Raw genomic sequence first — 12,868 nt, 5'->3', positions numbered from 1 at the left:
ATGTCCAGTAATGATATTCATAAATTGTTTGAAAATAATCATTTAAAAACAAAGTGTTGTCTGCTGGTAATTTGAATTATCTTTGTTTTTATGCTGTAAAATGAATTTAAAAAAAAGTAAATTACAATGAAAACATAAACCGAAGAGAACAAAAAACAATTATAAAATAAAATCTGGACAAAAGGGGTTAATATATCTGGGAACTTAGTTATACGAATAATCATTGATAAACAAAACATTTTACTGCTCTAAACGTCATTCAGCATGCTATGGCCACAAAGCACAAAGGAAATTTTTCTTCCATATCGGCGTGCTCTAGCAGTGAAAGTGTTGACAACTAAATATGACCAATACATTATTCAGATTATAAAGAGTTCATTCTCAGGCTGAATTGCAGCACACAATCAATAAATCCAAAAATGTGTGTTATCTTTACATAAACAAAGTTGATAGTTTAAATAACTTAATCCATACAATACGGATGTACATATACTGAACACACTGTTTACTATCAGTACAGAACACTCACAATTACACAATCAAACATGTAACGTCTAACTTACTGTAAAAGATTCATCTTCTGATTTAAACAAACCTAAAGTGCAAATTTCAAACAAACTTGCAGTTGCACATCCAATACTTCTTGTTCCAAAATTAATTGTTTCATCAGCGTTATTGAAACCCGCTTGGATTAAATCAAAATCACTCATCTTGCTATAATAAAACGTACAAATTAAAATTGAACCTATTGGTGAGAAATATTATAACTGTAGTTCAAAACTGTATAAACATCTACACTAAAATTCAACTAAATTTGGTATTTCGAATGCTTGCTTTTCCATAGTACAATAAAAAATATTCAATTTATGATATATAAATATTTGAATTCTTCTCACACTTTACTACACCTTGAAAATATGGTATAATTAATTTTAACATTCTATATTAACTCCATAGATAAAAATCAAACCAAAATGAAGCGTTATTATAATCTCAGAAAAAATGTTTATTGTCAATTTTTTTACCTGTTTTCAAGTTTTTACTGTAAACAAACCAAGGAATCAAGTTTTAAAATTTAAAATAACGTTTTTAAATTGACAATTGACATATCCATTTCTCGTAAACGTTAAATAGAATGTACCCAATATAAAAAAAATCGTTAATGTTCCCTATATTATTATATCAAATAACTGAAATATTCAATTTTAGATACATTTGCTAATTTTGGAACTTGAATGGAATACATAAAAATGTGGTTATCTGAGAGTTAAAAAATAGAGGTGGAATTGGTTCAAAATCATTATTGTTTTGTAAACAAATAAGGATATTCAGAGCGGAAATCTGTTTATTATGAATTGATTTTTATGAAACGTACCTATTAGTTGCGAATTTCGTTATAAACATTTAGATTTTTTATGTTGATGTACAAATTGATGCGAATTGTTTCATCTTCACCCTATAGAAAACTATATAGAAAAAATGATGCTATGAAAAAAAAACTTCCTTATTCTATGTAAATTGAATACAACATAAAATCCTATTTTGAGAAATTTAAGCTGAAACTTGAACATTGTAACATCGAATAAAAACAGTAACAGCGTTCGATCACAGTGAGAACATTTTATTAATTAGAAGACACATTATCGTAAATATCTAGCTGAATGGCGTATAATGCGAGACAAGTGATACAAAAAAATTCTATGGTTAACAAATAACGCGGTTAAGGTTATGTTATTTTTGAACTCTAATTGTGACCCGCAGACATTAGTTTAAACAGTATATTAAATGATTTTGAAGCTTCGCTTCGACCTTTGTTATTATTTAAGTGTATAGTTGTAATCATATATAATGAACGCAGAATCTAGTGGCGCAAATGAAGAACGCGCTTATTTTTTATCAGTTCTTTCAACATTTAGAAGCTACAGGTAATTTGAATTAATAAATGTATTAAGTAAATGAGAAACTGCCGTCATGTGTTCTATATTGGAAATTATTTTATAGCATTAGTGCCAGAATTTTTAGTCTTTTTTGTATAATTTAAATTTATAGATGAATGTTTTAATATTCCTATAACTACCTACATAAATTTTTGTTTACAATTACACTTTGGTCATTATGCAATTTCCAGAGGGATAATAACACTGGGTAGTTTAAAGTTTTCAATTGCTCTAAACATTCCAAATAAATAATGTCAATTGTATATTAACGGGGATAATATTGGATTAGACAAAAATTTAGTAATAAGTTGCAATAGAGTTGGTCAGTAATGCTAATTAATGTCATGACTAAACTAGTATGTATATTTTTCTATTAAATAAACACACTATTCGTTTTTTGAAACTATGACTGTAATAATTTGGAACCATTGTTCATGTTATGAATAAAGAATTATTCTAATGTAATAAACTCTTTAAATAATGGAAGCTAAGGACAGGTCAGAGGGTATAGCCAACTCATTTTTTTGTAATTATTGTGCTATGTTTAAAATCTTATCTAATGAGTATAATATTTGCACTTAGATGATGGAAATTTAGGACCATAGGCATGTTTGCATACAATGGAAATATATTTCTTTAATAGATAAACAGAATTGTTTATTTTATATAGGATTTAAACATTAAACAAGTATAGTTCACTTATAATGTGTTTAGATAATTGTTAGTAAAAGCCTGACACAAATACAATAATAAAGATAAAGAAATTATATACCAGACTGAATAAAAAAATCATCACTAAAGATAAAAATGACATAAAGAGAAGGCAATAATTGTGTATGGTCCAAGTGGGGATAACAAAGAAGGAAAGCAATGTCAATGGAGAATCCTGTAATAATAGACAACAATATACTTCACTGTATCATGAACAAAACTGTTATAAACAATGAAGAAATATCCAGAGAAATAGAACTTGGTACTATATTTAAACAAATCTTTAGATTCTTACTAACTTAAGGTTGAATTAAAGTAAACCGCACAAGAGTAAAATACATTTTTTATTTATTTTCAATATTTATAAAATCTTGGAGTGATTTGTTATAAAATTCTGAAATAACTAAAATTATTTGTGCACATGAGATGAGTGGAATAGAATAAAATCTACTTATGAAAGATAATGTTATAATAGATAAACTTCTTATTATGAGTCATTTGTATAAGATAAAATGTATGTATAACAATTTAAAGAACAGTCAATATGATAATAGAAGTATTGCTATTTTATAAATATTTGACCTCAGATAATAGTTCAATTCATAATTTATTATAGCCAATATTTATTAAATTGTTTGGGTTTTCCAATTTCCAGATTAGTTTTATTAATATCATGTATTTTTAGAAACAGTAACTTCCTTATAAGGAATTGATTTTATATTGTTATAATTATATAAATATAACACTAATAATTGTTATTTTTCTAATAAAAATGGAATTCACAAGACATATACAGTAGGATGGGTAAAAATATCAATTATTTTTATTAACAAGTAACAGAAAAATGGTTGCTAGACATCTTAAAAAAATATGAGCTCTTAATTGGTTCTACAAAAAAAGGTATCTTATATTTTTTTCGTAAACCTCACCATTTGATTGATATTGAAGATTTAAATTTGACTATTTTAAGACAAATTTTATATTTGGTAATGAATTTTATACCTGACAAAAAAATGGCTATTATAAAATGCGCAATACAAATTTTTGTAGGAAATTAGATACTCTATAAAAATGCTTTATTATGTTTTGGGGATTAAATTGAGCGCTCAAAAGATATTCATCTTTCCACTTTCATGTGCACTGATTTAATGAGTTTTTGATTGTATAATCGAAAAATTTCAATTCAGTTTATAAGTTTTGAGAAAATTTACATGAATTTTAGTTTTTACTGAGGAACTTCAAAGTTTTTTTATGTATAAGTATCTTTGTCTACATTTGGAAAAATAAATTGTACACTATTTATATCTTAGTTGATTGTTTATTAAGCAAGTTTTCATTATAAATATATTATGATATGTTACAGTGCTAGCGAAAAATAATGTTCAATTAGGTATAAAAAAGTTTTTGATTTCAGTTCAACTTTTTGTTGCAAGTAGGGTATTTATTTTGATGTTCTTCTAATAACTTGCAATAAAAATTGAAATTGCTCTTCGTTTTTTGTTAAGCAATGTTTATATTCACTTACTAATGCACACCTCGTTCTCAATTGTGCGAAAAATTCTTTATTTTTGCTATAACTGTTATCCATAAACCATAAATCAATATTTTTGTCAATAATTTCGTATGGCAGATCCGATCTGCCTTATGATGAAAAAGTTTCAATTACTTCTTAGAAACAAAGTCACTTATGTTTTATTACAGAATCGAATCCAAATTTTTTTATCAATAAATCTTCTTACTTTAGAATCTGTATCTTCGCGAGTCTTAACAGTTTTGACAATCTTTTGTTCATGTTTAATGGATTAGTATTGTCATTGATAAAATGGTAAGTTCATCACTTAAATACCATAAATGTAAAGTCATTTTTCGCATCTGAGAAAATCAAATTTGCTTATAATCAATTAAATTTTTCATGAACTCGTGATTAGCAGCAGAAGTTGATGAAAACCTAGCTTTTACATACACCTTAACTATGAAAATACCAAGTTGTCAAAGACCATTCCAAGGACAAATCTATCTCTAAAAATAAATATTTTTAGAATTATTGGAAAAGAAATTTCAAAATTTTTAAAATAAAACTGAAATAATACTCATATTAATGACAAAAAATGAAATTTGTATGAAATTCATAAATTAGCTTGATATTTTTCTATTATTTAATCAAAAACTCTTGAAATCAGATGATGAATATCTTTTGAACCCTTAATTTAATTGCCAAAACATAACATACCATTTTTAGAAAGCAGTTAATTTCCTACAAAAATTTGTATTGTGCATTTTATAATAGTCATTTATTGTCGAGTTATAAAATTCATAAACAAAAATGAAATTTGTCTTAATCAAATCAGACTTCCATCTTCGATGTTAATTAAATGGTGAGGTTTACGGAAAAAAGGATTTTTGTAGTACATTAACTTTCCTACAAATTCATAAAAAACATTTTTTTGCACAATCAATCAATGATGAAGTATGATTTTTTTTCTCTTGGACTGAGAAAAAAATAAACACTGCGATGAGGAGGATTTTCCTATTAAAATTAAGAACTTAAATATTTGGTGAGAATTTTTTCAAGGTGTGTAACAATTTGGTACTCTGTATGAAACTGTTAATGGCATTAATTAATGGTAAGAGGAAAGCAGTCGAACCATTTTAGGGGGTTAATTAGAGGTGAAATAAATTAAAATTTCACAAAGTTTTTTATATGTCAATAGGTTAAAACAATTTTATTTTCATGCTATGGAAAATTTAATTCTACAATTTTTTTCACTCTTGTAATTTTTGTTATGTGTTTTCATTTAATAAGTTACAAAACAAGTCAACAGTTAGCTATAAATTTAGACATCAAATTTAACAATTTCTAGTGATTAAAACGTTATAATTTCATGGAAGAACATCAGAGAAGGTTTCCTAATCAACGCCTCCTCCCAAATAAAAATTTCCTGATATTTAATTATAGGCTTAAGAAACAGAAAAGTGTTAAACATGGTGTTAATCGAGAACATACTATTCAAATGATTGTGCGAAATAAAAAGTTTATTTCAGATACCATTGACGTTCAACAGCATATTAGCACTAACATATCAACAAAAACTGTTAGAGTTGTTGCCTCAAGAGTTAGCCCTTCATGGGATTCGAACCCTTCTGTGGTATCAGCTATAGAACAATCGAAAAAGCACTGGAAAAGAAGGTAGATAGGAGCAAAACCAATTATTGGGACAATCTACAGGAGCTGAGACAGACAAAAACTCTTCTGGGAAACTACAACCAGAGTAGATCTGCTGAATGTATCAACATAAGTAAGAATAATCTATGAATACTAACAGGAGCTCTATCGGGGCATTATCGCGTCAACAAACACCTGGAGTTGCTAGACCTAGCATATAATGCAGATTTTGTTGCACAGAGGACGAAACCTCTATCGACATTCTTTCGAAGTGTGAAACACTTAGGAATTTCAGAGCACTACATCTGGGAGCGCTTGAAATAGAAGACGAAGATCCCTGGCAATTAAAGTCTCCAGTATCACAGGCAGAAAGGGGGACACAATAGATCCTTTAGGTAGCTGTGTATACGAAACCCAAAATCTATATAATATATGTATATTATACATACATATACATACCTCGAGGCTTGGTTCAGAGAGAATGTATAATGACTATTAGTAAAAACAAACCAAAGGGTATTTGTTGATGTGTATTGGAGAAATCCAAAAAAATATAAATCATGATGTTAACCAATAAATTTTGTTTTAGAGAGCAGTCTTTGTCAAGGATTAAGCGTAAAGAAACATGTCTGGACAATCTACCTTATCACCACAAACAGTGGTTGAAAAAATACAAAGAAGACTTGGAAGAAATAACTAAATGTATAGAAAAGAATTCGGAATTTATTCCCCTTGTTTTACGTCAAGCACACTGTATATTCGAAAATGCATACTCTACTGAAGTACCTTCTCATTCTGAACAAAATGTGGGAACCTTGTCAGAGGGTCTCGATAAAGTAAGACACTTATTTTATATAAATATATCCTAACACAATCTAATCTCTTTTGGGCTATGTAAATATTGAAACATATATCATATATAATAATAATATGAAATACATATATGTCACTCCAATAACTCACATTTTGAGTAGAAAATTTTCGTTAAAGAAGAAAATACTTTCGTCACTAAAACAAATTGTTCTTTACATTGTTTGGCTTTTGAGGAATTTTAGTGGAAATTGCAGCCTTTGGTCGGGGTCATCATCTAAAAATCAATGTGACGTTTTTAATTTTTATGATTGAAATTTGTTTTTAGTCAACACCTTTTGTACTATACTATGACTGACTCAACAGGTAGACGCTACTTGGGCTGTAGAAGGAAAAGGGTTTACTGCAATTATGCAACTATATCAATTTATTTATAAGTACCGATCGTTTTGCATCACAAACCTGTTTGTTGGAACTTATGGAAAAGCTCCTTCAAATAAGTCCATCGCATAAAAATTATTTCCACATTCGCTAATAATTAAGATAGTTGTTACTTTGTCAGCAACAGCACGCACGATTTTATCTTATGTAAAAACCTCAATTTAAAAAGCTTCAACTTTCTAGATAATTAGCCATAGGCGGACTATTGAATCTTTATCAATTTTAAGAGAAACCCAAATTTTAGTGTTTATTTTTGTTAAACATAAAAAACATAAGTAAGTCCAAAAAAAAATTAGGATTGAATAGGTATTCTTAATATCTTTCAAACGAGGTGTCACTTGCCATTACCACCGATGCCTATTATATGTATATACAAGGCCATACATTCTATTGACATTTGTAGCCGTTCAAATTGAGCTCTTTTGACCCAATATTGTTGTGAATGGTCAGCCCACATTTTACCCTATTTAATTACAGCTTATCACATATTTTTGCAGCTTCGACTATTGTTCTCCATTTTTCTCTGTCCTGCATCTGTTTCTTCCAGTAACTTACTCCCAGATTTTGCACAATTTGATCTTCCCATCTATTTATTGGTCAATTTATTGGTTTTATCGCAGTCTTATAGACTCTTAATTTAGTTGCTTGCATTCTAAATACCTTTCAAACGAGGTGTTTGTTTACTTACACCACTAATGGAGAAGTTCATTTTCACGCACCAAATATCATTAGTTCAAGTATCACCGTTCAAAGAAAAAGAGGGGGTTAAAGGAATTTTAAGAAGCACTTTATATTGTTACTCTTATATGAGAAGCCTCACTTAATATGTTTTCAATTTATTTAAGGTTCAAAGTGTATTCAAACAGCTTATGCGTGACTGGAGTTCCTTAGGCGCCCTAGAGCGTAAACAGTGTTATCAACCTATCTTTGAAGAAATATTTGCTAATTACCCCGAAGACAAATTCGACAGGAGTAATATAAAAGTTTTGGTACCTGGCGCGGGTCTAGGAAGACTTGCTTTCGAAATAGCTTCGAGAGGTTTTTTCTGTCAAGGAAATGAATTCAATCTCTTCATGTTAATCGTATCGTTTTTTGTACTGAATCTTTGTAAAAAGGTCGACGAATATGAAATATATCCGTGGATTCATCAATATTGCAACAATCTCAAAGTGGAAGATCAAATGCTTTCAGTCAGGTAAGAATCACAAGGCAAATACTACATTTAAAAGGGATTCTTTTCATGTTTCTGTTAAATATCCAATAAATTCTTATATTTTTTATAGATTTCCTGATGTAATTCCTACGCCTACACCAGACAGTGGATTTTCAATGACGGCTGGAGACTTTTTAGAAGTTTATACTCATAGCGACGAGTGGCATTGTGTTGCTACTTGTTTTTTCATAGATTGCGCCCCTAATGTCGTTCAATTTATAGAAAAAATATATTTGATATTAAAACCAGGAGGTTTATGGGTAAATCTAGGACCTTTGCTTTACCACTATTCTGACATGAAAAACGAGAAAAGTGTTGAACCCAGCTTTCAAGTTGTCATGCAGGTATTTGTGCCAGTTTTTACCATAAATTATTTTCACTCTAAACCGCAGTACATATCCTAAGAAGAAATGCAAACTTAGTTGTTATTCAGTAGAAACAAAATGGCGGATTTTCGGCGCCAGTGCCCTCGATGGTTGGTGGTAGAACTAATCTATTTTCGCGGTTCATATACAACAAAGAATATCTACTGTATTCTATGTTATTCATTTCCATACATTTCCGATTTTGCAGTTTCCTGAACTAACGATAAAGAAACACGTTAGTACTGGGACACGTTTATTAAAAAATAAATAATATTTACATTCATTTTCAACTAAACCAAGGAAAATTAGTAAACATTATTACAATATCACTTTTAAAATGAAAACTAACAAAATACATATTTTTCTAACAAATAAATAGATACATCTTTTGGTCCTCCACTTCCATTAAATGATGCTTCCCTCGTTGAGGGTAAACTGCTTCTGGAGTGCACTTCACAGGTGAAGTGTTATTTTCATTTTCTTCTTGCATGAGTTCATTCAACGCGGCTCTGTTTGTAGATCCTTGATCACAATCTGTAGCAACAACTTTCAAATTTATATTTTGCAGCTCCTGGATCACATGAAGAATAATTTCAAGGCAGATGTTTGTATTGTATGTGATGTAAAATAATAAGCAATGACTTGGTTCCAACTCCTCCTTATTCCCTTAGCTAGAAAAACTAGTACATGGTTAGCCAACTGTTTTTTCCTTCCAAGGTGTCCAAGATCTACATATCCTGAAACAAATATTTAATGCTTTTCATAATGAAGCCCTGTAGACAGATAAATTTAATCACATAATAATACACAGTAGCGATCAAGTTCATTCTTTTTATTTACTCGGAGCTTCAATTGTTCCATAATAGTACCATCAATACCAGTTTCAAAAGGTATTATTGATAACATTCCTTTTAGTGTTAAAACTGAAGGCAACTGAAAATAATTTGATAAATACCTATACAACCTAGGACTTCTTTTGTACATCATTTTATTCAAAGGATTCTTTCGAAGATTTTTGTGTGTAGTCCTGTTTCCTTTCATCTATCAGCTCTCTGAAATAATCCTTTATAATAACCTTGTTTCCTTTTAAGTAGATTTAAATATTTCGTGTTAGCCTGGCTTGATTAAGTAAATATCCAACTCTGCACCTTTGCAAATTCAGTATTTTCACGCGAAACAATTTTTTTAGTTACATGGTGTTCTACTAGTATAATAATTATTTCCTTTTTTTGTTTGCAAGTCTGTCAATTCTACAACAACCGACAAAACAATAACCAGAAGCTTACACTGAAAGAAATACTAAGTTCCTCCAGTGGATCGACCATAGCTATACATTTTCTTAAAGACATTAATATTTTTTAAGTAATGGTCATAATCATCAAGGAACTCTTAACTCTTAAACAGTTTTATATCATTAGGAAAATTATTTTTGTATTGTTTACAGGTCATCAAGAAGGTCGGATTTGAATTAGAGAAATGTGAGACTGATTTGAAAACGAAATACTGTCAAAACCCTAAGTCGATGCTACAATATGAATATGACAGCGTATTTTTCGTTTGCAGGAAACCAATTTCGATAGATAACCACGAAACTGATCCAATTAACGGATATTGTGATATAGAAAGTAGCTTCAGTTCTTAAAGAAATGTATCTTATTGGTGTCACAACATGATTAGATTCTAGCACACTTCAAAATATCCAACGATTATTACTATTGACTAGTCAAGTTGGTAAACGTAATGTGGCAATAATTATTTTATAAGTGTGTCACTAGATCGTTATCTTTTTATGTGCCTTGTTAATTTTATTTGCAGAATTGAAATGAGAGTTATCCTATAGTGGAATCAACATTAAGATAGTATGCAAGGTGACTAGAAACAAGAGATGATCTATTTCAATGTAATGTAATGCAGTTTGAAAATACATTGTAAATAAGTTGAACCCTGGTGCAGTCCATAGGCCCCCAACTGTACTTTCCCCGCAGTCCAAAGTGGTCCTATGGACCGCAAGATATATTTTGTTTGAAACCTTCTCCGCGGCCCAAGGGACCATATTTAAATATGCTGTACAGTTTGTTTGTACCGTCCAGGATCCTTGAAACATTACCCCGCACTTGGTCCATTTGATTTTTTTTATAATCTTCAACTCCGTTGTATTTTATTTGATTAGAATTTTAAATTTTTGCTACCTGTACCTGGTGAATTTTTTTAAGGGTATAAAAAAATTAAATTATTGGATTATTCAATCTAGCGCTGTAGTTTTTGCAATACTGAACAAAATTAACTAAAGTAAAAGTGTGAAAGGGGTTTAAAGATGACAGGAGGATTATGGGAAATTCCGACATGTCATAAATCAAACTTTTAGAACGAGCTCGGGTATAATTGAGTCACTTAGTATTTTTTCACACATATTTCAAAATGATTCAGCAAAAAATAAACAGTAGATAAGTAAATATGAACTCAACCAAAAGCATTATTTTTAAACTCGTAAATTATAAATTTCACTTTGGAAATTTTCTTTTTAAAAACTTTATTACCACAACAAAATACAAGCTTCAATTTTACTGAATGAACTCAATTAATTCAAACGATTATATTAACAAGATTCATTAAAATGATATTTACAAAACTTCTATTTATATTAGAATAATTGCTGAACAATTTTTAGTAACATGATTTTTTAAATTTTTAAAGTAGTTCGGTTTTTCTAGATGTAACTCATAACTCGTGTACTATATTTCAAAACACTTTACATAAAACCAAAAATCATCTTATAGGAAATATAATAAAAAGATTTATTTAGAATAATTAGTGCAAAAAATGGAAGTTTTTTGTGTGCGGTTCCTAGGACCGCTTTGGACCCTGGTTAAGCCGTAAACTTTCCATTTTTAGGGGAAGGTTTATCAATTTTAATAGAGGCTCAATGTATTAAGATCGTTTTTATGTATTTTGAGAAGACTATTACCTTTCTAATTAAAATTTGGTTCATTGTATAAATAGTTTACTATAAACAATAATCAAATAATAATCAATAGTCAAATTAAAGGCAGATAAGTATAAAAATCAAAATTATTTTCAAAGATATTAAATCTTCTTCTTCTGCCTCTTTTAATAGGACCGGGTCATGTTCAATCCTGTACGTTTGGCCCTCTTCCTGAGAAGCTGAACTCCAGATCTCGTACCACCTTTTTGGTGGTCTCAGTATCTTTGGTCTCTGAGTTTTAGTCCACTTTGCCCATCTGTATTCTGGCATTCTTTCTACGTGATCCCTCCAGAATCTTTTTCGTGCCCCGACCCATCTCACCACATCCTGTACGCCCAATTCTTCTCTTATATCATCACTCCTTATTCGGTCCCTGAGGGTGACTCCCTTGATGGTTCGCTTGATTATGATGACATAAAATTATATAATTTACTATTGTAACACTCGGTTAATTGTAAAATAAGCAGAGCTCATCAACTTATTTTATGAAAATAGTGGATTCATATGATTTTTGACTTTGGAAGGCTCTTCTTGTTTTTTTATAAAGACATACAGTGCAACATCGTAAATCCGGAATCACTGTGAAAGAATTGGTTCCGGTTTATAGATTTTTCCGTATTTTAGATTATACGAATATTTGAATGCATTTATGGTGGCACAATCTATCGCGCTAACGAGAAATCATATCGCATTTCATATTAATGTAAACCGTGGTAGAGGTATGCATAAAATATAATAAAATCGCGATTAATACTGCACAAAAACACATTTATTGAATAATAATAAAAAGATTAAATACTTTATAAAAATATCCTTCATGCTATCATTATGTATGGTGTCGCTATCTAGAGTCAAATACAGAAGTTAAAAATGAGGGCTTAGTTGAATGCACGCTGGGTTTAGCCACGAAAGCTTGAATCGTCTCACATTCATTACACATTTTTATAAACTGACAGTCTTTATTCGAAGTAACCGTTTTTCTCAGACGATAAGGCGTCGCTTTTCTTTTGAACGGCATTTGAGACCAAAAATGGATTTAATCTAAGATTTATATTTTATTAATGTAAAAAATGTGTTTAATATATTTAGGAGTTATTTATACACCACAGGAAATCCTTAATCTTACTTATTGACAAATATTCACGGTATCCCTTTCTTATGTTTTGATCTAAATTAGATATTGATTAAAAGTAGTGTAATACTCTCGTTCAAAGTGGTCAGGAAAGTTTCGATGAATATTTTAGT

The 12,868-nt window shown here is 29.7% G+C and overlaps 2 protein-coding genes across 6 annotated transcripts in view; one reads left to right on the top strand and one right to left on the bottom strand.

The window, feature by feature from the left end:
* The window catches only part of LOC130893178 (uncharacterized), a 36,853-nt gene extending 35,673 nt beyond the window's left edge, over nucleotides 1-1,180 (bottom strand). The window contains exons 1-2 of one of the 5 annotated variants that reach the window (XM_057799060.1): nucleotides 1,026-1,180; nucleotides 564-714 (exon numbers count right to left, since the gene is read on the bottom strand). In XM_057799060.1, the coding sequence (XP_057655043.1) occupies nucleotides 564-710 (147 nt within the window). In that variant the 5' untranslated portion in view covers nucleotides 711-714; nucleotides 1,026-1,180. The other 4 variants (XM_057799062.1, XM_057799059.1, XM_057799058.1 and 1 more) reach the window with 4 other exon arrangements.
* Nucleotides 1,181-1,506: 326 nt separating this feature from the next.
* LOC130893176 (carnosine N-methyltransferase) lies at nucleotides 1,507-12,389 on the top strand. Its single transcript, XM_057799055.1, has 5 exons — nucleotides 1,507-1,925; nucleotides 6,401-6,647; nucleotides 7,908-8,257; nucleotides 8,346-8,619; nucleotides 10,085-12,389. Exons 1-5 carry the CDS (start codon nucleotides 1,849-1,851, stop codon nucleotides 10,280-10,282), a joined length of 1,146 nt encoding a protein of 381 aa, XP_057655038.1. The 5' UTR covers nucleotides 1,507-1,848; the 3' UTR covers nucleotides 10,283-12,389.
* Nucleotides 12,390-12,868: the final 479 nt, after the last annotated feature.

This window comes from Diorhabda carinulata, chromosome 4 (genome assembly GCF_026250575.1).
Source record: "Diorhabda carinulata isolate Delta chromosome 4, icDioCari1.1, whole genome shotgun sequence".
Lineage (NCBI taxonomy): Eukaryota > Metazoa > Arthropoda > Insecta > Coleoptera > Chrysomelidae > Diorhabda > Diorhabda carinulata.
Note: the sequence above shows the minus strand (reverse complement) of the source record. Positions and strands in the feature narration are given on the sequence as shown.

Bases quoted from the DNA above. Each gene is read 5' to 3' on its own strand.
- LOC130893176 (XM_057799055.1), top strand. From the start codon at position 1,849: ATGAACGCAGAATCTAGTGGCGCAAATGAAGAACGCGCTTATTTTTTA. The intron at 8,258-8,345 runs GTAAGAATCACA...TATTTTTTATAG, and splicing joins GATCAAATGCTTTCAGTCAG to ATTTCCTGATGTAATTCCTA. The intron at 8,620-10,084 runs GTATTTGTGCCA...TATTGTTTACAG, and splicing joins GCTTTCAAGTTGTCATGCAG to GTCATCAAGAAGGTCGGATT.